At 41.5% G+C, this 27,818-nt stretch overlaps 2 protein-coding genes across 2 annotated transcripts in view; one reads left to right on the forward strand and one right to left on the reverse strand.

The window, feature by feature from the left end:
• The window catches only part of CACNA2D4 (calcium voltage-gated channel auxiliary subunit alpha2delta 4), a 113,863-nt gene extending 111,135 nt beyond the window's left edge, over positions 1–2,728 (forward strand). The window contains exons 35-37 of the mRNA XM_084878828.1: positions 899–1,011; positions 1,284–1,366; positions 2,093–2,728. Of these exons, the coding sequence (XP_084734954.1) occupies positions 899–1,011; positions 1,284–1,366; positions 2,093–2,197 (301 nt within the window). The 3' untranslated portion in view covers positions 2,198–2,728. The remainder of the gene's footprint in view (positions 1–898; positions 1,012–1,283; positions 1,367–2,092) is intronic.
• Positions 2,729–7,593: 4,865 nt separating this feature from the next.
• The window catches only part of ADIPOR2 (adiponectin receptor 2), a 51,574-nt gene continuing 31,349 nt past the window's right edge, over positions 7,594–27,818 (reverse strand). The window contains exons 3-8 of the mRNA XM_084878802.1: positions 22,760–22,879; positions 19,079–19,250; positions 15,644–15,830; positions 15,233–15,420; positions 12,276–12,469; positions 7,594–10,417 (exon numbers count right to left, since the gene is read on the reverse strand). Coding sequence (XP_084734928.1) covers positions 10,289–10,417; positions 12,276–12,469; positions 15,233–15,420; positions 15,644–15,830; positions 19,079–19,250; positions 22,760–22,879 — 990 coding nt within the window. The 3' untranslated portion in view covers positions 7,594–10,288. The remainder of the gene's footprint in view (positions 10,418–12,275; positions 12,470–15,232; positions 15,421–15,643; positions 15,831–19,078; positions 19,251–22,759; positions 22,880–27,818) is intronic.

A 27,818-nucleotide genomic window follows, 5' to 3' on the forward strand; every position in this document is an offset into this window, starting at 1 on the left:
CGCCTCAGACTTTGGAGTCAGACAGTCAGGTTTCCCTCTCTTACCCTTGTGTAATGCCAGGTTTACACATTTTAACTTTACCACAGCAGTTCTCTTGTGACTATTGTTATTTGTGCACTTAGCTCAAAGGCTTGTTGTAAGGATGAAGTAAATGGTATGGTGCAAAGCCAAGACTTTAGGGTAGACAGACTTGAGTTTAAAAGGTGGCTGGCTCTGCTACTTCCTAGCTGTGTATCCTTAGGCAAGTTACTTAGCCAATTCTAGCCTCAATGTTCTCATCTACAAAAGGGAAATAATAACCTCATGTCGTGTGGTGAAGGTTATGTACGAGTGTGTGTGCATGTGCGCGCGCGCGCGCGCGCGTGTGTGTGTGTGTGTGTGTACAAAACAAACCATCCTGGAGGAAGTGGTCAGTAAGGGCAGCTGTTATGTAATACATCAGGCCTTGTGCATAGCAGGCATTCAATAACTCTTTACTCCCTCCCTCTTCACAGTATGCAGGGGCTCTGTGCCACCTCGTGGCCAAGACTGAGCATTACACTTTGCCCATATGGCCTGCCCCCACCACATTAAAGCAAGGAGAGCCACACGTCCCTATTTGCTGGGTGCAGTCCTGATTTATACCTGTTGTCCTGCATATATTAATAACTTTAACTCTCAAATATGTTCCAGTTAGGACTTCCTCGCCTTCTCCAATCTGCTAAGAAAGGAGCATTTGCAAAGGCATAAGCCAATAGGATTGAGTCAGTTCCTATAGCTGCTCTAATCTGACCTGCCTCATTGTTCCATTTCTTCCCCTGCCACTCTAACTCTACACTACAAGTTTGGGGTTCCCCTGTAGAAGCCCCATGCCAAGCCTTCCATGGATTCCATGGCCCCACCTCTCTCTTTGCTGCAGGATATTTGTGATGCAACAGATTCCCAATAGTAACCTTCTCCTCCTGGTGACAGACCCCAGCTGTGACTGTAGCATCTTCCCACCAGTCCTTCAGGAGGCTACAGAAGTCAAATATATCCTTCTGATCTGCCAGGATGTGCGGGGTGATGGAGGAGTGGCGGTGCAGGAGAGATGGTGGAGCTTAGATTTTGAGGCTGAGGCCACTCTCCCACACAGAGCACCGTTACTTGTTCTCCAGCCCTTCCCCAGGCCCCTGGGTACTGCCTCCTGACCCCGGAAGCCGCTTGTAAGGCAGTTGGTCCTACCAGGGGCAGGCTCTTCCAGAACTGAGTATCCAGAATCAGCTTTTGTCATGAGGTGTTTGCCTTGACAGTGACTCCTGCACATAATGCCTCTATCAAGTGTGACCGGATGCGCTCCCAGAAGCTCCGCCGGCGACCGGATTCCTGTCATGCCTTCCACCCAGAGGTGGGGCTGGAGGGGGTTGAGAGGTGGGGCTTGGACTTCATCCCCAAATCCTCAGCACTGTGGCTATGCCTGTGCACTGAAAACATGAGTGCATCTGGACACAAGATGCAACTGCACGTGGAAACCTTCAGACACGTGCAGCAAATACTAAGTCAACCAGGATCCGAGGGGCCTTCTACAAACAGAGCCACACAGCTCCCAGGGTTTGGGCCCTCGGTGAATCAAATACAGCATCCCCATATTGACCTCATTGCTGCTGCACTTAGCTGCAAATGATCTAAGCAAACAGGAAATAATTATATCAAAATATTAATGGTGACCGACATGTATTGAGCACCCCCCTGTGGCAGGCCCTGAGCTGGGTGCTTATGCTCGGTATTGTCTTTGCTGGAAATGGCTGCCACAAATCACCCACATCAAAGATGCTCCCAGAGGCAATGGCTTTCCTGAAGTCACTCTAAGAGGATGACCCTGCAGCCACTCCAAGAGGGGGCAAGCAGAGAATTCTTGAGCCCAGTTCTGGGGCTGAGTGTATAGTAGCCTCTACTTCCCCCTAAAAGGTAGGGGGTTTGAGAAAGGAGACAGTGTCTCCTCCACTTTTGGAAACCTCCCTCTTTCCCCAGGCTCTGGGCTCCTCTTAGTCCAGAGACCCCTGCCCTACTTCCCGCCTCCTCTGGCTGGTACCCCACATGAATGCTGCCCTTTCACCTCTGCTCTGTGTTCCAGGAGAATGCCCAGGACTGTGGCGGCACCTCGGAAACCTGTGCCTCGCTCCCCCTGCTCCTGCTGCCTCTGTGTGCCTGGCTGCTGCCACCCCAGCTGTTGCAGTGACACCCACCCAGTCTGATCTGTTTTGACAAGATAGTCCTTCCAAAGACATTTTAAGGAGTCAGCAATTGATGGGGAGCCCAGCTCACTACAGCTGGGTTATCACCCAGGTCAATCCTTATCTCAATGACCCTGCCTCCTGGTTGCTGGGTGGAACCAGAAACCACTTTCCCAAGACCTTCCAGGATGCCTGCAACTACGCAGCCCACCTCGAGGGGCATTCTCCCATCCTTCCTACCTCCTCTTCAGGAGCCTAGCATGAGCTCAACTTGGACCAAGACAAAAGGATTTCATTCCATCTATTCTCCAGAAGCCCAGACCTAGCCAAAAATAGGGTCAGCTGTTCTAATGAACTTGGCTGGTCTTCCGTAGAAACAAGGACTTAAAGATACTGAGAAAGAGCGGCAGAATTAGACCAACCGTAGCAACAGCACAAATGAGACAAGGGCAAGAACAATCCCCCACAGAAAACTGCCTCAAAGTGAGATGCATGGTGGGAGCACCTCAATTTCCTTCTGATGCTCAAAAAAATTCTGAGAGAAAGGGGGGTGGGGGGAAGAAAGGGAAGCGAATAGTAATGGAAAAGACCCCAAATCCTTTTATACCAACACTAGAGGCCCAGTGCATGAAATTCGTGCATGGGAGGGGGGTATCCCCGCAGACCAGACTGCACCCTCTCCAATTTGGGACCCTCAGGGGATGTTTGACTGCTGGTTTAGGCCCTATCACGGGGATCAGGCCTAAACCAGCAGTCAGACATCACTCTCACAATCTGGGACCACTGGCTCCTAACTGCTGACCTGCCTGCCTGCCTGATTACCCCTAATCACCTCTGCTTGCTGGCCTGGTCACACCCCAACTGCCCCCCTGCTGGCCTCGCCACCCCCTGAAGCCTTCTGTTCAATCATTTGGTCGTCCGTCCCTCACTAAACCCCCTACAGGTCTTGTCATCCCACGCAGCCTGCTGTTTGGTTATCTATCTGGCTGTTTTGATCATGATGGCCCTGGCTTTTTATATATTAGCATAGCTGTATGTGATGTCTGCAACTATTGCTATTTTAAAAACATCTAAAAACATCTTTGCAGTCCCGTCAGTGTGCCTCAGTGATTGTCAACCTATGAACCAGGAGGTCTTGATTCTATTCCATCAGGGCACACACCAGGGTTGCGGGCTTGATCCCCAGTAGGGGGCATGTAGGAAGCAGCCAATCAATAATTCTCTCATTATTGATGTTTCTATCTCTCTCCTTCTCCCTTCCCCTCTGAAATCAATAAAAACATATATTTTTGAAAAATCTTTGCAAAGCCTGAAGGAACTTTTGCATCTAAGAAAAGCGTGAGAGGGCCAGGGCCAGGTTGGAAGATAATGGGGTTCAGCAGAGGCGGCAGGAGTGGCTGTCATGGAACAAGGTCCCAGGAAAGAGCAGCCCTCACAGTGGCAGGGGAGGGTCTCCAGAGGGCTGACTCCCCGCTCCCCAGGAGGTCCAGGCACACTGATCTACAAAGAGACTGCCTGGCTCTGTTCCTGGGGTTAGAACTTTGAGGAACATTTCAATTTGCCAGGCAGAGCCCACTGGTAAGGGCGCTCTATTGGGAATTCACTCTCCATATACACATTCCTCAGGTGTCTTGAGCCCTGGAATTCCTGAGACCCACCCCTCTCAGACCTGGCTCCTAAGAGACAGCAATCTCCATTGGAGAACAACATTAAAACCGGACTGTGCAGGAATCCTGAGTGGCCTCAGATCTTTCCGCTTAACCAACCTCCAAAGAGGAGGTCTAGCCACACCCCACAGTCATAGGCAAGGACAGCGCACGGGCCTTAGGGACCCTTCTCAGCCCTCCACGCTTCAAAGTACAAGTTTCCCACCAGTAATTGGCCCCCTTCTCTCTAAAGTAAGCCAACTCAATAAAACACATTCATTATATTTATAAAATGCCTTATGCTATCAATTATACAATATTATTTTCATTACCACTTAAATCTCACAACAATCCTGTGAGGTGGACATTAAAAGCCTATTTACAGCTGAAGAAATTGAACCTCAGAGAAGATAAGGGATTCACTTAGCCAGTTTAAGTGGCAGAATAACGGTAGGAATAGCTGAGGTCCATATGTACCAGATAAAAGCAGTTATTAACCCATTCAACTCTTGTACCATCTCTCTGAAGTAGGTACTAGTATCAGCCCCACATCACAGACCAGGAGACTGAAACACAGAGTTGAAAACTCCAAATTATTAGAAGAATATTATGAGGTTTGAATGCATATTCGTAATAATGTGCCTAGCTACTATCACCTTGTTTCACGGAGGGACAGAGAAATTAGTTTGATGCCAGGGAGAGTAGGTAAAAGTCACAGTCGCCTACCTGGTGCTGGTGGTGAGCAGTAGGGAGCCCTTTCTCCAGCCCAGTGGCTATCATGGCTCAGAGCGTCCAAATTAGCATGTAGCAACGACCTCACTGTGACCAGCATGGCAGCATAAGCACTTCCTAGCCACCGGCCATAGCCACCCACGTACCTTCCTTCAGCATTAGTCCTGGCCTCCAACAGCATCTGACCTCAACTACTGCCTCCCAGTCTCTCTCTAGGACAATCAGTGTTGTCTTTTAAAAGGCTTATCTTCCCCACCCAACCAGAGCAAACATTTTTAGGCAAACCTAGCAACCACGTTAGCGATATAATTTTAAAACCAAGCTTAGGAAGTGCTGTGGCAGATCCTGGCCTCATTCTGTCCACTTAAACCACATGGCGTGCCTGGCCTGCAGTGGACTGTAAGATCTAAAAATCTCTTTCAGAACCAATGAACAAAAGACCATTTCTGATTAACTAGTTTGCTCCTTACCTGGGAGAACAGAACATTCTCTTGAGTTTGCCTTCCTTCAGAGGTCAGAACTATTGTTCCTCTTTCTACTGTTAACAAAATCACTAAAGGACAGCAGGTGGCATCCTGGCTCAAGCTAAAGAGCCATCACCTTTATTTCCAAAGGGACAAAGTTCAAACCAAAGTTATTTAATAAATGACAAGAGTCTGGAGTACAAAATCTTTTTTATTTTTAAAGATTTAATTTTTTTTGTGTGTTAATCCTTATCTGAGGGTATTTTTCCATTGATTTTTAGGGAGAGTGGAAGAGAGAGGGAAATATCGCTGAGAGAGAAACACATCAATTGGTTGCCTCGTGCACATGCCCTGACCAGGGAGAAGTCTGCAACCAAGGTACATGCCCTTGACCGGAATCCACCATGGCCATTTGGCCTACAGGCTGATGCTCTATCCACTGAGCCAAACCGGTTAGGACTCGGGTACAGAATCGTGAAAGCCTTTCCCTATAAATGTTGCACATCTTTGGTGACCCAGAATTCAAGGCTGCTGTCAGGACTTCCTTCCTCAGTAGAGATATATTAACTTCTAAATTCACCTAATAATTTTGTGTATTTTAATAGAAGTGCTTTCATGTAAAAAGCTTCTATAGCCACTTACTGCTGCTAAGTGAAGTTTTGGTTCAGGAGAGCAAAGGAGTGGGCATATCTTAAAGTCAGAAAAGTAAATATGAAGTCAGAAAAGTAAGTACGGGAAAGTCAAAGACCACAGAAGGGACAAATTGGAGCCAGAGTTTGGCAGAAACCCCAGCCAATCACCATGGGAAATTAAGAGAAATGTCGATCTGTGAGCGCATTTCACAGGAAGATGCAAAGGATGTTAGAAACTCCATCCTAACACGTGAGAAAACAGGGCTGGGAAATGATTTCTCACCTGTCACCTGGCAAATGGCAGACGTGCGCTCTGAACCTACAGCTGTTTGAGGTCAGTGTAGTTGGAGGGGTGGTCGGTGAGCAGTAATGAGAGGCTTTAGTGTTCATGCAGCTGGATCCCCTGCTTCCTTGGGTCCCTGAGCCCCCTCCATTCCATCACAAGCAGGAGTTACAAGAGCCAGACTGATTTTGTTTTACCAAATCAAATAGTTGAAGGCAGAAAATGTTTGCACATTAGGATACAGGGAGTGGCAGTGCATAGTTCATGCCCACTGAGAATACAGAATGTGCTGTAACTGAAGCAAAATACTGGAGGTGATATTATTTCTGGGGCAATTTTAAAGCAACACTTCCAAGAGGTTTCTCTAGACCAGTGTTTCCCAACCTTCTCTCATGATGAGAATCACCTGGTGGAGTTGTTAAAACACAGATTCCTGAATCCCAACTAAGAAGTGCTAAACTAGAATTTTTGAGAACATATAGGTAAAATTGCATACCTAACTTAGTGCTCTGTATATAAAATCTGTCTTAGAGCACTAGTTAAGTATACAATTTTACCTATATGTTCCCAAAAATTCTAGTTTAGCACTTCTTAGTTGGGATTCAGGAATCTGTGTTTTAACAACTCCACCAGGTGATTCTCATCATGCGAGAAGGTTGGGAAACACTGCTCTAGACTACCCAGAGCCCTAGCAATCTATAGTCAAAATTCAAACTTGCCCTTATCTATTTCCTTCACAATAACCAGAGCTCGCCTGAGGAGTATATTGACAGCTTGGAAAAGCCTAGGAAAAAATGAAGTGAATTATTTGTAGGCTTCATCTTATTTTTCAAGAACAGAATGCAATCCAATGTTCTCTATGCAGATAATATGGAAAATCTTTAACTTTTATCTATACTTTAAAATGAAAACTCAGAGTGGATATATTACCCCAATACTGGAAATTCTCCTGCAAAACTAAATTTATCTAAGACAAAAGTTAAAAATCTTTAGTTACATAAAAGGGTTAACAATCCTCAAAACTTTTAAGTCAATATACATAAGACTGTCTTATCTGAATTTTCTTCTTAAAGAATACCGGCAGAGTCAGCCTTAGCTTTTCTGATTTAGTTTTTGCACCAATGAAATGTGAACTGATCAGCAGTTCAGAGGGTTGTAGTTGGGTTATGTGAGATAGCAAGAGTCCTTTGCATAACATATTCATTATATATTAGTTGCATAAACTTTCATAATTAAGGAGTTAGCCCTCTCCTCCATTCTAAACCTGGTCAGAGGTCAGAGTTCAATTCCCAGTCAGGACACATGTCCAAGTTGCATGTCCCCTATAGCGGACATGCAAGAGACAGCCGATCAATGATTCTCTCATCACTGATGTTTCTCTCTCTCTCTCTCTCCCCCTCCCTCCCTCCCTCCCCATTCCTCTCTCTGAAATAAAAAACCTATTTTAAAAAATAAAATAAACTTGGTGAGAAAGGTTGAGAAGTGAGCTGGGCATTTTGGTTTGTGATTCAGATTAGAAAGTTTCTGATAATTCCTTAAGCTTTAGTGTAGAAATTAACACTTCAAGTCAGAAATGCCAAAAGCTCTGGAGTGGTAAGCTGAGACAGTGGGGGGGAGGGGGGGGAGAGACACACAACACAAAAGTTCATTTTCCACTTGGTTCCTTTTATTAGAAGTTGAGTATACAGCAAATAGGGAAATCCCATGGTGAATGAACCATTATACAGATGCCTTTCTGAAACCCCAAACTTCTATGATCCCAAAAACATGTGCTTTGTGGCTTCAGCAATTTTTAAAGGGTAAGGAAAAAATACTGAAAAAGGCCACTATTTAATGGTGATAGTATGAAGCTGTAGAGGTCCTAATCAGCCTAGGGCCAAAAAAGAAAATTAAAAATCTGCACAGAGCAAGCAAGCCTCGGACTGCTGAGAGTAAGGCATTCAGGCGCCAACCTGGTGAGAGTTCTCAGCGAGCACTGTAAGACCAAGTGCAGCGAGGCTGTTGGTAGTCAGTTGCACAGACACACACTTATAAATGGGTACGCACACACCCACACACACCCTAAGGAGAGATTTTTACTGGATTATACATCGTTGATGTTAAATTTTTGTTTGCTAAGGGTTTGTGCTATGTTGAACCAGATTGGGCTCCTCTTTGGGGTGTGGAGTGATTGGGCCCAGAGACAGCTACCTCTGTTGGTGTTGTGTCAAGGCTGCGTCTTACACCCCGCACCTCAAAGAGCATGACCGAAGAGCAAGTCTGGCTTCTGATATGTGCTGTTGCTTCCATGGAGCTAAGTGAGTTCCCTCCACATGGCACTGCCCTGATAGACCGTCCCTCAGAGGGAGTAATACTGCTCTTTATTCTGTCAGGCACTGAGCTGGTTCATGCACTGAGTCTTTTGCTGGGTCCACCTAGCACCCAGGGTAGTGATGTTATCCAGAACCAAAATACTCTAAGTTCCTCCCAAATTCTACACTAGATTCTTTCTTCCTGGATGCCAGCTTTTTCTGGAGATTGGAAGGGAGAGAAAGAACCAAGAAAACCCCATACGGAATAAATAGGAGACCCTTCCCACATTTTCAAATACCAGTGGAGGATGCCAGCCCCATGCTTAGGGCCTGTGTTTATTCTAATGCACACAGTCCCAGGATGTAACGATCACCTGCAGCTTGGATGACAGTAAGTAACCTGAGATCCTAGTGCTATCTGTGTGGTTTGCCTATGAGCCGTGTGAGGATCAGATGAACCAGATCCTTCCCCTAACACTCTCCCTGATGCCATAACAGGGTAACCTTGAAGACATATATATTTTTTTTTTTTTACTTCTAGCAACTCTTCAAAGTTAACAGTTTTCAAGATTCTCCCAGACTCCTTGGCAATAACACACAATTTCCTTTTAAAATGTCCCACCAGACTATCCCTTAAAATTGGGATTCAGATACTGCTGCTGCTCCTTGGTGGGTATTAGGCCCTGCTTTCCAAGAGTTTTAGTGGCTTTTTTTGTTCAAGGAGAGCAGATCTGACTGCCACACCAAGGTTCACCAGGACAGTGTACCAGGTGGCACTCGTCTTTCCTCACCCAGAGGAAGCAGGCTCCCAGCCTTGGTGAAGGAGCTCGAGAGGAGCCTGGACGAGGCAGACTCTTTGGGTTGGCTCCATGCCAAGAATGATGCTGCTGGGAAAAGGTCAATTTTTATTTCCAAGAGGAGGAAGGGTAGTTGGGGCAGCGATTTTAATAGAGGGACATTTCCAGGATACTCCAAAAGCTCCACAATAAGGATATGGAAAACTGTCACATCCCTGCAATCAGATGAAAATCATCCCAAAAAGAACAGGGTGCCAGGAAGCACCCAGACCAGCACTGTGCTAACATTTCCAGAGCTTAGTCTCCTCTACCCTCCTGCAAGCATAACTGGCATTCTGCAGCAGGTGGCTCTGCTCCTTAGGGGATCATTGGCATAAAAAAGAAGTGGGTCTCTCAAAGTTCACCTGAACTAGAGCTTTTAACTAACATCCTGTCAGCCATTCACTTGCTGCTTCCTTAGAAAACACATACCAACCTCCCTCTCCCTCAGGATCCCCCAGGCTCTCAGGCATGAGAGTGGCGATGTGACCACTGGGCAGGGCTGTGCTCTGCCCCTCCGGGCCGGGGTGTGACAGCCTGCAGAAGGCAGCGTGGTGCACCAAGGCATTGTACTTCCGGGCCATCGCCAGTTCCTCCCATGGTCACTTTGTGCAAAATTGAAACAGTGTGTGGTTCTTGCATGTTTCATTCTATATAAAAATTCTCCCTCCCTCTCCTACCCCTATGTTTTAAACATTTATATAAATTCTTATTTAAACAGTAAGTTAGAAATCTTATTTACATTAACTTGTTTGTTCTCCCAAAAGAGCATCTAAAATCACATTCCCACCCCTTGATAGGATATAAATGTTCACCCAAATTGGTTTAAATTATTGTTTTAAGGAGAGAGAAAGGGAGAGAAGAATGAACTACCAGCTAAACTGTTTCCCCATCAAATAAATATGATATGGATCAGAAGCCAGTTTGCCAAGGGTCTTGCAGAGCCCTCAATCAGTACATCCCAAGAATACCCCGGGGTTTGGGCCATTTCTCCTTTTCCCCAAATTGATGCACTCCATCCTTTGAGGTATGATTTATTTTTGTTTTTCTCTTCTCAGTCATGTGCCACATGGAGCCTCTGGTGTGTCACCAAGCGCACGAGGCTGTCGAAGTTTTGGGGCTCCTCTGGTACTGGCATCAATGGCCAGGAAGGGGAAAGCCTGCAGGTGCGGCAGGCCCTGGTCAGGGCCCCAGCCCTGGTTACTGCAGGTGTCACAGTGCATCCTCTTCACTGCAGCCTCCGCCGATCATGAAGCGGAACTCCTGGAGATTTGAGACCCCATGGAAGTGAACAAAAGCGCCAGCAACCACAAAGATGTGGAAGAGCTGATGAGAGTGAAACTGGAAGCAAAAAAAAAAAAAAAAAAAAAGAGGGGTGCATTATTAAAAGTCTGCTAATGATTCTTAAGATCACTTATGCTGAGCAGAGGGCAAGGAATGGATGCAACAGAGCTCAAATTCGAGATCTTGGGATAAACATTAGGCATATCATATTCTGCTAAACAAGGCCAGCCTCCCCACAGAAATCAAGGTGCTGCCACTAAGTTTTGGACATGAAACTAGTGAACTCAGGGGCAAATTATAGACAAAGACAGAGCACAAAGGTCCCAAGAACTCCCTAATACTTAGCAGTAAGCATTTTCCTCGTTGCTGATGAATATTTTTATCATGGAATAATGCTCTTGAGCTCTGGTCATTCAAATGTTAGAAAAACGTTCTCTGTTGGAAAAACTAAAGGGATTTCCAGGGTTGGGTACAAGGTCAAAATATATGATGGCTAACGTTTTCCAGCTCGAAGATTCTGGAATTACATGAAAAACATACTATATCGAAAGACTAGGAAAACAGGGCTTTTTTTTTTTTTTTTAAGTATATTTTATTGATTTCTTACAGAGAGGAAAGGTGAGGGATAGAGAGCTAGAAACATCGATGAGAGAGAAACATCGACCAGCTTCCTCCTGCACACCCCTTACCGGGTATGTGCCCGCAACCAAGGTACATGCCCTTGACCGGAATCGAACCTGGGACCTTTCAGTCCGCAGATCGACGCTCTATCCACTGAGCCAAACCGGTTTCGGCAAAAGAGGGCTTTTTATCCTCTTCTCAAGTCAGAAGCTGGTCTACAAACATGTAATATTATTTCTGATTTAATCTGTTCTTTTGAATGCTCAAAACGGATTATCAAGTGCTCAGTGCACCAAAAATTACTTCAAAATTACACTATTCTCTCATTATAGTCTCAAAATTAAAAGTACAGCAGAAAAAGTACAGCAGCAAAAACAAGGGAAAGACACTGATTTTAGTGTATACTATATATTTCTTAAGTTACATCTATAGAGATGTTTCAAAAGATTACCTAAATTATCATTATCTTCATTTTACAGATAGCTAAACTAAACTTTAAACAGACTAGATGATCAACGTATCTATAACAATTGACAGGTTAAGAAAAAGAATTCCAAAGGTCAGACTTCATATCAAACAACACTCCACTTCTGTACTGTTGAAAACATTTCAGGCCATCTTCTGTTTTAAAATTTTCCAATTATTGGTCTCTTATATTTTATTTGCCTCTCCTCTTTCCTCCATTAACTGCAATCTGGTTATCTCTATCTCCTGTTCCAACTAAACACACACACACACACACACACTCTCAATCTCTCATTACAAATCACTAAATTTGGTGATCAAAATGACCTAAGCAAAAATCTGGTCCATCACCCTCATTTCATAAATGAGAAAGCTGAGACAAAGAAAAACTGAATGACTTGCCAGTGCAGTGCAGTATATAGCAGCTTACACTCTGTTTTTAGACTAGCCTGATTCCAATTCTACCCCTACCACTGAATAGTCAGGCACACTGGACAAGTTACCAATCTCCTAAACCTCGTTTCCTAATCTTCAAAATGAAAACATTAGTAACAGTTGTTATACCTTTTAGAACTAATATGTTAAATGAGGTAATCCATGTGAAGTGCTCACTCAGACATGTGCCAGGCACCCAGTAAGTACTCAATAAATACAGCTATTATTGTACTTATCATCCAGAGAAACATACGGATGAGGGGGAGTTAGGCTTAAAATACAGATCTGTCAGTTTTTTTGTCTAAAACTTTTTCATTTATTTCACTTCCCAGTCTGCCAATAATCCACTAAGAGATCAGTATGTATACACAATGGCACCTCTGATCACACTTACCCAGATGTCACACTTGCCAGGAAAGAAGCGTTCAGGAATGCGGGCAGCATACAGGGCAGCCCCTGTGATATAGAGACTGGCCATCAGCATCAACCAGCCGATCTGCCCTATGGTGGCAGCCTTCAGGAACCCCTCCGAGATGACGTAGTGCAAGGCAGGAATGATTCCACTCAGGCCAAGGCCCAAAAACACTCCTAGAAATCACAAGAAAAAGGCAAAAATGCAAAAGAGAAATAAGGAATAATTTAAAAAATATTATAAATTGAAAACTTCAGAGTAGAATGCAACATTAGCTTCTTGTTTGAACAGAAAAAGAAGATACTTCAAACTCGGATACTGCTACACGAGACAGCACAGCTATGTTCTAAAATACAGATCTATTTACAGATGCAAGGAGCCTCCTGCTGAAAGAGGCTTAGCTTAAGGACTCAGCAGTCCTCAAAGCACATTGCAAAGTGTTTTAGAAATAGATAGCTCTAGAAGTTGGCTTAAAACTCCCTAAATTCTGCCTCTTTATAGACACAGGTTGCAATATAAAGCAATTTTACATATTTTATCTTCCCTTTAAAGTAGGGGTGTTGAACTCAATCAGAGAAGGGGCCAAATCTAAAATCCAGCCTAAATCGCGGGCCGAATGGTTTACTGAACATAAACTGACAATGTCATAAACTGACAGCGGAGTGCAGTGATGACAGCGCGGTGCGGGCCACATTGCAAGGCCTGGCGGGCTGGATTTGGCCCGCGGGCCTTGTGTTTGACACATGTGCTTTAAAGCAACAGATATTCCTGAGATGGAAAGGGGAGGAGATGAGAGATTAGAGGTGGAGGTGAGGAAAGAACATGGAATTATTGGTTCAGATGAATCCCCAAAGTATTTTTAGAAACCACAGCTAGAACTACACTCAGCTAGAGAGGTTCATCCCTCCAAGTCTAAGGCATGTCTTCATTTCCGAGGGGGGGGGGGGGGACGACGGGGGGAAAAGGGAGGGAGGGAGATGCTTCTGAAAGTTCTCAGGCCCAAAGGTGCCCATCAGGTACAGAAGTCTACAGAAGCATCAGAACACTCCACCAAGCTCCAATGACTTCAAAATCATCCACAGCAGTGTTTTATCAAACTTCTGGGTATGACCAATTGAGTCTGGATCAGAATTTCTAAAAGAATTAGGCTAAAATAACAAATATCAGACTGTGTCACAAGTGGAAAGTTAAGCGCTAATCCATCAAAGTTTTGTAATTGCTGTTTCTGTCAATGTGTGTGTACATGTGCGTGTGCGTGAGTGTGTGTTCAGGGTTATAGGAAAAAATGTTATGATCAAAAAAGTTTGAAGGCAACTGTTGTAAAACCACTTTGAAATCAGTGAAATCAACCAAGCATTACACGAATATTCCCTACAGAAGTAGTAATTGCTTTACATTTTTGACACAAAGACTTAAGAATGATCCTTAGAAAACAATCATTTGGTAAGCTTTCTCAAAAGAAAGGGGCATACTACTTGCTTCAGACATTATTATATGAGCTGCTGGTATGCAACAACAGCACAATGCCTATTCACAATTAAAATGGACATCAATAGACAAAAGGAAAATGACAATGCTCATTTCAGAAAAGAAAGAAATCAAGTAGGCCAAAATAAAAACTACTATTTACCTCCACTCCTCAATAAATAAATAAATAGATAGATAGATAAATAAATAAATAAATAAATAAATAAATAAAATCAACATGACCTTCTTCTTTCACTTATTCTGTGCCTCTACATGCTAAGCAAAGGCTGCCAATGGTCTTGCCTGTCACTGTCTCAGTCAAAGCTCAGGAATTTGGTGCCTCTGATGTGCATAATAAGAAGGATGTCCAGCTTTACTCAGCAAAGACATTCTTATCTTTTGTGCTCAAACAAGCTTAACACCATAGTCAAGTACTACTGAAAGCCAACCCTGACCACTGCTCATTTGCTCACATAAACACTTAAAGAAGAAACAGGGTAGAGTGTTATAACAAAGTTAATTTTAACTCCTAACCTTCTAGGTAACTGCAGATAAACCATGACTTAATTGTTAATACCAAACAGTTGTTTTCTTTCAAAAAAAATTTTAAGGGTTGAAAGGAAAAATACTTTTTTTTTTTTTAATCCTCACCTGAGCATACTTTTCCACTGATTTTTAGAGAGAGTGGAAGAGAAAGGGAAAGACACAGAGAAATATCCATGTGAGAGAAACACATTGATTGGTTGCCTCTTGCATGCTCCCCAACCAGGAGGGGCCTGCAACCAAGGTACATGCTTTGACCAGAATCAAACCTGGGACCATTTGGTACACAGGCCAATTCTCTATCCACTAAGCCAAACTTCTTGTTCATTCTCAGTGGGCACTGGGTTTGATACTAGGAAAAGAAAATTCAAGACACAGCCTTGGCTATAAGGAGTCTCCAGTCCAGTGGGAGATAAAAACCTGTCTCTGTTAACCTGTAACTTCCTAGGTTGAGGACGGCTCAACAAAGGGTACTCAAAGACTTTTTTTGGCTTTCCATATGACCTCCAGCTCAACAGATATTACCTTAAAATTAAGAAGCCTCTTTATACCTATATCAGAAGAGATGTATGTTGCCTACAGTAATAGAACACAATCAGTAAGCAGATTACACATTTTAAAATAAAAATAACAAAAATTATAACTACAAAGAGTACACTTCATGCTGAGATTAAGAGGAATCGTTTATTTTACAAAAGTTACAGAGCCCTTATCAACAGTGTATGGCCATAAACTCAAGTTAACTACACTGCCCCAAGTACATCAGCTCACATAGCTAACCACTGTTCCTCAGCTCTAAAAAAGACTACATTAAAAGCCCCTCAAACAGGAACTATGATGTATGCATCACAAGTACATAGCACAATGCTTAGACAATGGTAAGCCTTCAGTAAATGGCTGTTTAATGTAAAACCTCCACATGCTCTTACCTGCTCGTACTCCTCGATACTGGGGGGTGGCAAACATGTCCCACTGGGACACTATAATGGCTGCGATGCCCAGCACACAGATGATAATCAAGTAGATGAAGCAAGGTTGTGGGTTACAGTAGAAAGAATAATAAAGCCAAGGAACAAAACTTCCCATAATCAGAAGAGCAATACCAGAGTAGTCCAGTCTAGGATATGAAAAGAAATGCATTTAATGTTAAAAATCACTGCTCACTGATGTTCACATTAATCCCCCATGACAGTTAAGAGGCATACTGGAGTGCTTGCTTTAATATTTTTTGAAAGTTTCTATGAGGTGGTATTAAGAATTCTGCCAGCCTTGCTAGATGTTTTTCACTAATCCACTGACTCTAAATCATTGATCAAAATGTGGACTTCACAGATACTTACTTAGAGAAGAGTCGGGAGACCCCTTCTGAGTGGCAGTAGACGGTGTGGAAGAGCCATGAAAAAGAAAGGCAGAGGATGGCCCCCAAGAAGAATAACCCAAAGACCACCTTTTCTTGCAGAGGGGCCACAAAGAAGATGTTTGGGCGAAACATATAAAAGATCCCCAGGCACAGGAAGAATACACAACCTAGGAAAAGCATGCAGAGGAGAGAGAAAAGATTATTATTTTGAAGACACAAAGTTATATGCTAATTATGTTTTCAAACCTTCACAATCACAATGATATCTGGATTGAAAGTTCCATAAGAAAATTTTTCTAAATAACTGAAGCCTATCCAAAATTTTGGCTACTTCACACATTGTTGGCATTATATACTTCTCAGCTTCATAAAATGAGTATACAAAATATTATCACCTATTTGTCTAAGAGCATAATCAAAAAATAAACCACACCATGCTGTTATTCTTTAGAAGACTGCGTCTGTCTACTTCTACCTCTAGTTTAGTATGAAATTCCATTTATGTCATTTTGGACACATTATGCTACTATCCAGCTTTCAAAGGTCCACTTTACATTTGCTTTGCAATAAATTCCAATTCCTCCAAACCATATCAAGAAATACAGCTTTCCTCTACAAATAGTTGTCTAGGAATACTATGCTTCTCTAGTCCTCACCAACTGGTCCAATAGATTCAAGAATTAAGGATAGTAAATGCCAATTCAGGCTATTTCATAACCAATTTTGAACTGTTCTTCATAGTAAGATGTTATGCTCTTACTGCTTAGGGAAGGGCCACTTAACAAAAGGAAGGCACAGATATTAAGAATTCAAACATTTGCTAAGTCATTCTCTTTGATCTATTTAATAAAACATTTACCCTTGAGTTAGACATCAGCAATGAACTTGATTTCACACTCTGTTCTATTCTCACTATTATTAACAAGGTTGGAACATGGAGACATAGTGGAAATAAAATGTGATTAAAAAAAAAAAAAATCCAAGTCAAAGGCCACTAACTATCCTATATAATAAAAGGCTAATATGCAAATCAACCAAACAGCAGAATGACCGGTCGCTATGACATGCACTGACCACCAGGGGGCAGACACTCAACACAGAAGCTGCCCCCTGGTAGTCATTGCACTCCCACAAGGGGAGTACAACTCAGCTAGAACCTAGGCTCACAGCTGGCGAGTGCAGCAGCAGTGGCGGGAGCCTCTCCCACTTCCACTGCAAGCAAGCAGTAAGTAGCAAGAAGTCCCAGTCTACGAGAGCCCTGGACTGCAAGAAGAATGTCTGAGTGCGACATCATTTGGGCCTAAGCTGGCAAGCGGACATCCCCAGAGGGGGTTCCAAACTGCGAGAGGGCACAGGCCGGGCTGAGGAGAGCCACTCCCTAGTGCATGAATGTCATGCACTGGGCCTCTAGTTTAGTACGTAATTGTTCCCCCCATATCCAGTTCTCTTTCCATAGTTCAGTTACCATGGTGAACAGTGATCTGAAACTATTAAAATAAAAAATTCCAGAAAGAAACAGCCCATGTTTTGAATTGCACACCACTCTTAGTGTGATGAAATCTCAAGCTATCCCGCCCCAGGTCATGAATCATCCCTTTGTCCAGAATGTATGCGTATACATTTCCCAGCCTTTAGTTCCTTAGTAGCAGTCTCAGTTATCAGATTTGTTATTAGGGGTCGGGATGTCAGCACAGATACCACATTCACATCATTTTCATTACAATGATTGTTATATTTTATTGTTATTGTTGTTAATCTCTTACTGTGCCTAATTTTACATAAATTAAACTTATCAGATAAGCATGTGTAGAAAAAAAAAAAGTTATATATAGAGTTTGGTCCGATCTGCAGTTTCAGGCAACCACTGGGGGTTTTGGAATGTATCCCCCTTGGATAACAAGACTGCTGTATTCACAAGGTTATGAAATTATCACTATTATTACCCAAAAAAGAAGCCCTATACCTGTTAAGAGTCATAGCTCATTCCCAAATCCCCATCCCAGACAGCCCTAACAAACTTTCTGATTTTGAATTTTCCCATTCTAGACATTTCATGTATATGAATCACATAATAAGTGGCCTTTTATGTCTGGCTTCTTCCACACTTAGCATGTTTTCAAGGCTCACTCATGTTGTAGTATGTATCAATATCAAGTAATATTTCATTGTATGGATATACCACATTTTATTTATCCATTCATCCATTGATAGATTTTGGGTTGTTTCTACTTTTTAGCTATTATGAATAATGTTGCTAAAAATATTCATGTCCTCATTGTTTTAACATGTTTTCAATTCTCTTGTATATGCCTAAGGAGAAATTGCCGGTAACTCTGTTTAGCTATCTATATTCCATAGAGGCTGCACCCTTCTTATATTCCCACCAGCAATGTATATGAGTTCTAATTTTTCTATATCCTTGCCAAGACTTGTTATTTCCCATTTTTATTACAGATGTTCTAGTAAGTATGGTATTGTATTTTTCAAAGTATTTGATTTGCATTCCCCAAAATTATGTTGAGCCTCTTTTCATGTGTTTGTAGGCCATTTTTAGAACTTGTTGAAGAAATTACTACTCAGATGCTTTAGTCATTTCTTAAACTGGGTTGACTTCCTATTGTTTAGTTGTAAGAGTTCTTTACCAGAGCAATCATCAGATATTTATTTTGCAAATATTTTCTCCTATTCTGTGGGTTACCTTTTCCCTTTCTTGATAATGTCCTTTGTCATACAAGTTTTAATTTTTATGAAGTCCAATTTATCCATTTTTTTCTTTGGTTGCACATGCTTTGGAAATCAATTCTAAGAAACTGTCACCTAACCCCCAAAGTTATAAATATTTGCATCTATGTTTTCTCTTGATTTTATAGTTTTAGTTCTTATGATTAAGTCTTTAATCCATTTTATATGATGTGAAGTAGGGGTCCAGCTTTATCCTTTTACATGTAGTTACATAGTTATCCCCAATACCATTCTATTCCTTCTTTAATATACAATCATGATGGGAGGAAAATATCATACATCACACTCTAAGACAAAGTAAAATGTAATTGTGAATATTCTAAGTAATGACTTTGAAAAATCAGGTTACTTCTATTCAATAACTACCTTCCTCTCAGTGTTCATTAAAGTATTATACCACACTTTTTATAGTACCTCTCTCTTGGCCTGTTCAATTGGGGGACCAATGGGGAAAAAGGAGCCATATATAATATTTTATTTATTTATATATATATATATCTTAGCTGTAATAAAATCATAGTGCAAACCACAGAGAAAATCACTGAGAAACTGCATTAGAAATCCAGAAAACAAAATGGTAAATCATAAAAACATTTTTAAGTTCCATACTTTCCATTAAGTAAGTGAAAAAAGAATAAGATCACCAATTCATTACACCACTGATATTACATACCTAAGAGATGTGTCCAGATGTTGCCTGTCTCTGTGTGTATTCTGAAAATGCTCTTAAAACAGGCCCGGAAAGAAGGCATAGGGGGCCGGTGTCCATGTAAAAGGTAATCATTATCCTTGAGCCAGTCTGGTAGGACATCATGAGGAATTACTCGCCATCGACCTTCCCAAACCTGGAAGAAAAATAGTATCAAATATTTTGGGGATTTTCATTGTAACTTTAGCAACACTGGTCCCAAATAACAATTTCTTACATTTTCTTATTTAAAAAAATAACTTACAAACACATTCAAATAACCAATGTCCTATATTCTGAGTTTCTAAAAAACAGATTGATGAAAAAGATATTTTTTAAATGGGGCAGGCGGGCTTTTCTTAAGAAAGGGGAAGAGTAGTCCTAACCGGTTGGCTCAGTGGATAGGCCTTCGGACTGAAGGGCCCCAGGTTCGATTCCAGTCAAGGGCATGTACCTTGGTTGTGGGCACATCCCCAGTGGGAGGTAGGGGGGGTGAGGAGACAGCTGATCAATGTTTCTCTCTCATCGATATTTCTAACTCTCTATCCCTCTCCCTTCCTCCCTGAAAAAAAAAAAAAATCAATAAAATATATTTTTTTAAAAAAAAGAAAAAGGGGAAGAGTAAATGCATTTATAGAATATGTACTAAAGAGTTGTTTCAAACTTTGTTTCAATATGGCTAAAAGTAGGATGAAGGGTCCAAAGTTCCACCCATACAGACTCCCCCCTCCATTCTCCACAATAGACTTTACCTCTAAGAAACCCCTGTGATATTAAATATGACCATTTTTATACTTGACTAGAGGCCTGGTGCCCAAAATACATGCACTCGGGAGGAGGGGGTCCCTCAGCCTGGCCTGTGCCCTCTCACAGTCTGGGAGCCTTTGGGGGATGTCCTACTGACGGCCTAAGCCATCAGTCGGCCATCCTTAGTGTTGCCATGGAGGTAGGAGACAGCTATTGAGTCCAGTTTCTGGCTGATCAGCAATCCCCTGTGGGAGCACACTGACCACCAAAGACAGCTCCTGTGTTGAGTGGAATCAGGCCAAAGCCAACTCACCAACATCCCTCAAGGGGTCCCAGATCACGAGGGGGCACAGGCCAGGCCAAGGGACCCACTGGTGCATGATCAGGCCATGGAGGGACACAGGAGTTTGTCCAGCCAGCGAGGGAACACAGAAGGGCTCCTGGGTGTGTCCAGCACATCTCATTCAGTCCCGATTGGCCCGACCCCAGAAGCAAGGTAACCTAACAGTCAGAGCATATGCCTCCTCATGGTCAGTGCACATCATAGGGAGTGGTTGAGTGGTCTTAGCATATCATTAGCATATTACGCTTTGATTGGTTGAATAGACACCCGGACAACTGACAGTATATTAGGCTTTTATTATATAGGATATTCTGTTAGTGAAAAAAGAACTATATAGAATCATTTTGCTCCCATTTGCTTTCTCTTTCTCCCTTTATCTTCTCTTCCTATCACAGCAAATATGATGAAATAGAAAAGAGCATAGGAGTCAGAAAATCTTGGATGTCTGCCACTAACTAGTTGAATGAGCTTTAATCACAAAATCACCACGCCTGTTTCCTCATTTATAAAATGAGGATTCTAGTGCTTTGATTATTTCATATGAGGATCAATCAAATAACCCAAAGCATTTCATAAATGAGTTAGCAAACCTCAACATCCATCCCAAAGGTGGAATTAACCCTACCATCTCAGAGGCTATCACCTGAGAATTAGTAACTATCCACCCTCCTCATGCTGAAGAGATGACAAAGAAGTCTGGTTTTAATTGCCTTTTAAGTCCCTTTGTCCCCTTTCTCCCTTTTCCTGTTTGTCCCTTCCCATCAAACTTTAAAGGAAAAAGGATTAGGAGTTTAGTATACACTCTTTAAATAGTTTCTCAACTCTGCATTCTGCTTCTTTTAATGTCTCTCAGCCCAGAGAGCCAACACCACAAGGATCACTTAATCCTAAATGAACCTGCTTCTGCTAACCAGAAAGATGTAAGAAAAAATATCAGGCACATAGCTACCTATAAGCTTCAGCTTCAAGCAATGATTCCACCCACTGTCCTCAGGATTCTTGTGACAAACATGGCTGACCATAGACACTTGGTTCTCTCTCTACTATGCAGAAATATGTCCATTGCTTTCACTCCACAACATTTTCCTGTTCTCTGCTCTCCTCAATGTCTCCAGAAATTTATAAAAAAAAAAAAAATAAATAAATAAATAAATAAATAAATAAATAAAATTTAAAAACTGATCCTCTGTGTAACTCCAAAGGAAGTGGAGACTAAATTTAAGAATAGAAATGGCCATCCTAGCTGGTTTGGCCCAGTGGATAGAGCGTTGGCCTATGGACTGAAGTGTCCTGAGTTCAATTCCGGTCAAGGGCACATGCCTGGGTTGCAGGCTCGATTCCCAGTTGGGGGTGTGCATGAGGCAGCCGATTGATGATTCTCTCTCACCATTAATGTTTCTATTTCTCTCTCCCTTTCCCTTCCTCTCTGAAAACAAAAAATATATATACATTTTTTTTTTTTTTAAAGAATAGAAATGGCCCTGTGCTTACTGGTGTTAATCTGACTATTCAATACAACAAAATAAAATGACGCCAAAAAACTAATCCAATTTTTTATGTCTACTGCTAATATTACCATGACTTGTAAAAGTACCTGTAGCTTTCATGGAATTTATATTGAGAGAAAGTGAGAGAGAGACACACACCAAGATAATGAATTCCTTTTATCTAATTTGAACTTGGTAAAACAGCTATTACTGAGATTAATTTTACAAGATGCTGTTACCGCTTTATTTCGGGAGAATTTTATTTTCTAAGAGGGAGAGAAAAATGAGCATCAAATCCTTACATTCTCAAGTCAGTTCACAATTCGGAAACAACTCTATTGTGACCACATAAAAATTGCTATTGTGTTGCCACACAGACAAAATAATCAAATTCTCCTTTCCTTTTTATAGTCAGAAAGAATATGTTGAGTTTCTTACTAGTTATATGTGCATAAAATGTCAGAATGATTCTCTCCCCCCTCCCCCAACCTGGCCATTATTTCTATACAAACATTCTAGTGGTCTAAAAACTGAGCCAGTGAGCTGTGCTTTCAAATTATACTGCAATTAATGTTCTATTCAACATTAATTACTCCCAGACTTTGAGAGAGGGCAGGCCAGGCTGAGGGACCCCCTCCAGTGCATGAATTTTCATGCCCTGGGCCTCTAGTTCCTATATAAAGAGTAGTTGATTACCCTAGAAAGAGTCTCATAGTTGCCATCACAATCAACAGCATAAATAGATTCAAGGGACTTGGAGATGGCACTTTAGTATCTCCAGGCATTAACCACCCCCAATTTTGCTTCATTCTCTCTTGTCTAAACTATCAATAACCCATATTAACCAATAACCCAAAAACTTTTTTACCAGTTAGATGTTCTAATTTTCTCAAATCTTTATCATGGCTGCTGCAGGCAAATATATTATGCCTTGAACAGGATTAAAGTCATAAAATTGCTTTTGTCTCCATTTTGCCAGAAATTATTCCCAAAGCAAACCAAAAGGTAAGGCACTCCCACTCCTTAAAGGTTTCTGTGTGGGAATGGCAGATCATATAACACGAAAATCACAAGAAATTGCCATCTTACCTTGCAAACAAACTCTTCCATTCTTTCCATAGCATGATGGGCTTGTAAGAGAGGGGACATGCCCATAAACCCCTCCTCTTCCTGAGAAGCTTCATCATTACACTCATGTTCCTCAGAGCTCTGCAAGGCAATCATAGAAATAGTCAGGGACAGAGATCAGGAACCAATGAAACAATATATTTTCCTTGAAGAATTATAATGAAATTCTCTTAAGGTCAAAACAAAGCCTCAAACAAGTAACAATACAGAAAGTAAAGTCAGTTTATTATAGAATTATGAGTATTAAAAATGAAAAATAGTTGCTAAAGTTTTCTCTGACAAACCATAACAACAGCATTCCTGTTTGTTTCAGTAGCAGTTGTTGCTCCCACCCACCTCAAATATGGCAATATATGGAGTCCTAAGTGGGGGGAATGCCAGTAGCATCTAGTAGGAAGGGCCAGGATGCTGTTAAACATCCTACAATGCAAAGGACAGCTCCCGACAGCAAAGAACTATCTGCCAAAATGTCAACAGTATTTGAGAAACTGATCTAAAGAAATGATATGAGGGTCTATACACTTCAAATTGTATATGTGACAGTCCAGTATTATGTGTTTATGTCAGAAAAAAATATTTTATCAGATACTTCACTATGAAAAGTGCTAATAATAAGTGAGATATTTACTAAATAAGTGGTTTCTAGTGCCAGGGCCTAAGCATCCATCCAAAATATTTTAACACATTAAGCGCCATACTTTCTGTCCGACTGGTCAGTCTCTGGTGCCGCCAGCATATTGGTGAAATTGGATAACGCAGGTAAACAGAAAGGAAGACAAAACAGGCTTGGCACTTAATGTGTTAAAAGTATTCATTGAGCAGCTACTATTTTACAGATGAGGAACCTGAGGTTAACTGACTCCTAAGTCACACCCAAAATACCAAAGAGTTCAATTCAGGTCCATATAGTTCCAAAGTTCATACTTTATTCCTTCCACTCCCAGTTTTAGTTATGATAGTGCCTGATTTTGCAGGTAACAGACATTTGGCCAAAGGCCACAGCACATACAGGCAGACCTTGCTTTACATGATAGTGCAGGACAATAAAAATGATTGCAAGCCAAAATCATGTAAAAACAATTTTACTAGCCAATGGGAAAATGACTAGTCCATAACCTTAAAAAATCTTTGTCAAAACACTAAAAGCTGTCAGTTTATTTCAAATGCTACTTTTTAAAACAGAAATATTGAAAATTTATTTATTTGTTTAAAACTTGCCAAGAAATAAATGAAACAGTGCCTTCTTGTGGTGTAACTTACAACACAAAGTGAGCATCTTTTCTATGCCTTGGCAAAATTGTCATACTCCATTCTAAGTGGGGATTGGCTTTCAGCATTTTATTCTTTGCACTTTTTCTGTCCTAAAATATCTTTAAGAGTTCCTTTAATTTGACTTTTTTGCCTATACCATCTCTCTGGACATCCTCATCTTTTTGGTCGCAAACACTTGACTCATTTATGTTGACAAGTTTGTTTTCACTAAGTTCCTCTTGCTGCCTATTTAAAATCTCTTAAGCAGTGGCAGTGTCAACACTGCCACAGTCAGCTATTTCTTCTATAATCCATTTATGTTTGACTTTTACTTTCAGCATTATCTTTTTTTTTCCTTTTCTTTACTTTTATCTTTGTTAACCAATTCCCACTTTTGGTTTTCCATTTTTGTAAAAAGCCATATATGTTTATCACAGGGAAGCAGCACAACTATACACTTGCCTATCTTGTGCATTATGAGTTAACAGATGTACAATAATCAGTCACTGACAGACTTCAAAGAAGTGACATGAAGGGCAGTTGTGGGAAGTTAGAGGTGACCAGGCCAGCAGAGGTGGGCAGTTGGGAGTGACCAGGCCAGCAGAAGAGGGCAGTTGGGGGAGACCCAGGCCTGCAGGGGAGAGCAGTTGGGGGGGGGGGGCCAGGCCTGCAGGGGAGGGCAGTTGGGGGGAACCAGGCCTGCAGGGGACAGCAGTTCAGGGGGACCAGGCCTATAGGGGAAGGCAGTTGGGGGGGTGGGGGGTGTAGGGCGGTTTGCAGGCCTACAGGGAAGGGTAGTGGGGGGGTGGGGGGGGGGGACCAGGCCTGCAGGGGAGAGCAGTTGGGGGGGACCAAGCCTGCAGGAAAGGCAGTTGGAAACCTGGATTGTGAGAGGATATCTGACAGCTGGGATTGAGCCTAAACGGGTGGTTAGACATCTCTCAAGGGGTCCCAGATTGGAGAGGGTGCAGGCTGAGCTGAGGGACACACACACACATATACACACACATGCACAAATTTCATGCACCGGGCCTCTAGTATATTATATATTTTGGTGTGCCAGAGAATTTAAGTGATTAGTTTATGTTTGCCATGAGATGAAAAATGTTTGAAAATCACTGTAACACAAATATTTATTAAAAGGATTTTTTTAAAAGACGAGTAAAATACAGTCTGTTTTCCATGGGCGTACAATCTAATAAGGGGCTGAATGAGTCACATAAATGAATACAGAGAAATACGGTATAGCTAGTTTAAAGATAGAAAATGTTGGACTCAGGAAAGGTTGAATGAGGTACAGAATTTTGATAAGATAAAATGAACACAATAGTCAAGAGGGAAAAGGAAAAGTAAAAGTACCATTTTGAGGAATAGAAACCTGTTCAGTTCAACTGAAACTTAGCGTGCATTCAGGGATAAATTATATTGAAATACTAATTGAGGTCAGTAAACAAAGTGCCACAGAAATCCATAATCATAATGCCATCTACAGTTAGAAGATTAAAGTCATAGAAACCGTAAAATACCCAGGGCTGGGAATAGTATTTAATTAAAATGTGTCTGCCTTTATAGATGTCATTCTACATTCACATAACTTTTTTAAAATATATATTTTTTATTGACTTTTTTACAGAGAGGGAGAGGGATAGAGAGCTAGAAACATCGATGAGAGAGAAACATCAATGAGATCAACCAGCTGCCTCCTGCACAACCCCCACTGAGGATGTGCCTGCAACCAAGGTACATGCCCTTGACCTGAATCGAACCTGGGAACTTTCAGTCCACAGGCCAACGCTCTATACACTGAGCCAAACTGGTTTTGGCTACATTCACATAACTTAATAATAAAGAAGAATCTAAAGCACTTACATCAACATGACTTTATCAATTGTTCCAGGAAAATCTTGCCCAGAAAAATAAGGATAAAAACTAGTGCATAACTTCATTATTTGCTTTAGGAACTTCTCAAAAATTCATTTAACTAAACAGGCTGCTCCACCAGCCCCTTAGTACAATAAATTGCTCGGCTAAGCAAACCTGCTCGCTTATCGAACAAATATTTGCTCATCAAGATTTGCTCAACGAGTCCAAAATTATCCTACCACAAGCTTTGCCCAGTGCCAATATGTTCTCTGAGTTGAAAGACCTGCCTTGTCTGTGTCTATGAGGTTTGGGGCTTTTTGTATGTGTGTATTTGTGGTGTGTGTGTTTTTGTTTGTTGTTTTGCTCAATTCCTTCACCTTATAAAGATAACAGTATGGTGGCTATCAGAAGTATAGGGAGGTGGGGGGAGGTAGAAGAGAGTAAAGTGGGTGATGGAAGATTTGACTTAGGGTGGTGAACACACAATGCAATATACAATGATGTATTATAGAACTGTACACCTGAAACCTATATAATTTTATTAACCAATGTCACCACCAATAAATTCAATAAGAAAAAAAGAAAAAGAAAGAAAGAAAAAAGACCTGCCTTAAGCCACTAGAACCAGAACCGAGACACTAAAACCCTATAAATTTCCATTCAGGACCTCTTCTTTCTAAAACACTATTGGAACTCTTTAGAGCAATGCTCCCTTCTCACTGCAGTAAGTATAAACCTGGCTTAGTTTGAGCACCAGGTTATTTTTAGAAAATTGACAGGTTAATCCAGTCTTAAATTTAGAGTTCTGAACTGTGTAGTAAAGGCATTAGCAAGCTGATATATTAGCAAATACAAACTCAAGCGTTAGTGGAAATTAAGATGCCCTCAAAAAACAATAACTGAGGCCCTAGCCAGTTGCTCAGTGGTTAGAGCATCAGCCCTCAGACTGAAGGGTCGAGTGTTCAATTCTGGTCAAGGGCACATTCCTTGATTGCAGGCTCGATCCGTGACCCTAGATGGAGGGCATGTGAGAGGAAACCAATCAATGTGTCTCGCTATCATCGATGTTTCTCTCCATCTCTCCCTCTCCCTTCCACTTTCACAAAAAAATAAAAATAAATCAATGGAAAAGATAACCTCTGGTGAGGATTAATTTTTTCTTTAAAGATCAGAACAGGCAAATCCAGAAAAGACATAAAGTAGATTGGAAGTGGCCTAGGGTTAGGGGGTGAGAATAGGGAGTGACAGCTAATGAGTAAGATGTTTCTTTTGGGGATGAAAAAATGTTCTAAAATTAGACTGTAGTGATGGTTGCACAATTGTGTAAATATGCTAAAACCATGAATTGTACACTTTAAGTTGGTGAATTTTATATGTGATTTATCTCAATTTAAGAGTCAACTATGAGTAAATGTGACATTTTCCTTTAATAAATAACAAATAAAGAAATCTAACTTTATTTCCCAAATATTCTTTAGAGGACATGTAGGGAGATTTGTCTTTTTGTAAAGCAAAGATGTGCAGCATCGATTCCAGAAAAAAAACAAGAACCATTGAATCTAACCTCTGGGCTCAACATAAAACACTAGGGCAGAGCTTGGAGTTAAGAAAACGGAAGTCAACTTGGAGGCAGCTGTCACAAAGGCAGCTTTGTTCAGCAGAAAGAGCAATCAGAAGACAGCACAGCTCTTTCAGTCATGTGACCTTGGGCAAATTACTCTAAGTTTTCTAAATCTTACTTACATCCACTTTCAAAAAGAGATATCTGTCCTTCTATTTCAGAATGCAGTTTTAAGAAGTAAATGAAATAACATGTATGGAAGTGCTATATACAAATTTAAGGCATTATTAGAATTATTTAGGTCTGTCAGGTGTAGCTCAGCGGTTGAGCATTATCCATAAACCA

The sequence above is a fragment of the Pipistrellus hanaki genome, assembly GCF_964339955.1.
Source record: "Pipistrellus hanaki genome assembly, chromosome: 3".
Classification (NCBI taxonomy): Eukaryota; Metazoa; Chordata; class Mammalia; order Chiroptera; family Vespertilionidae; genus Pipistrellus; species Pipistrellus hanaki.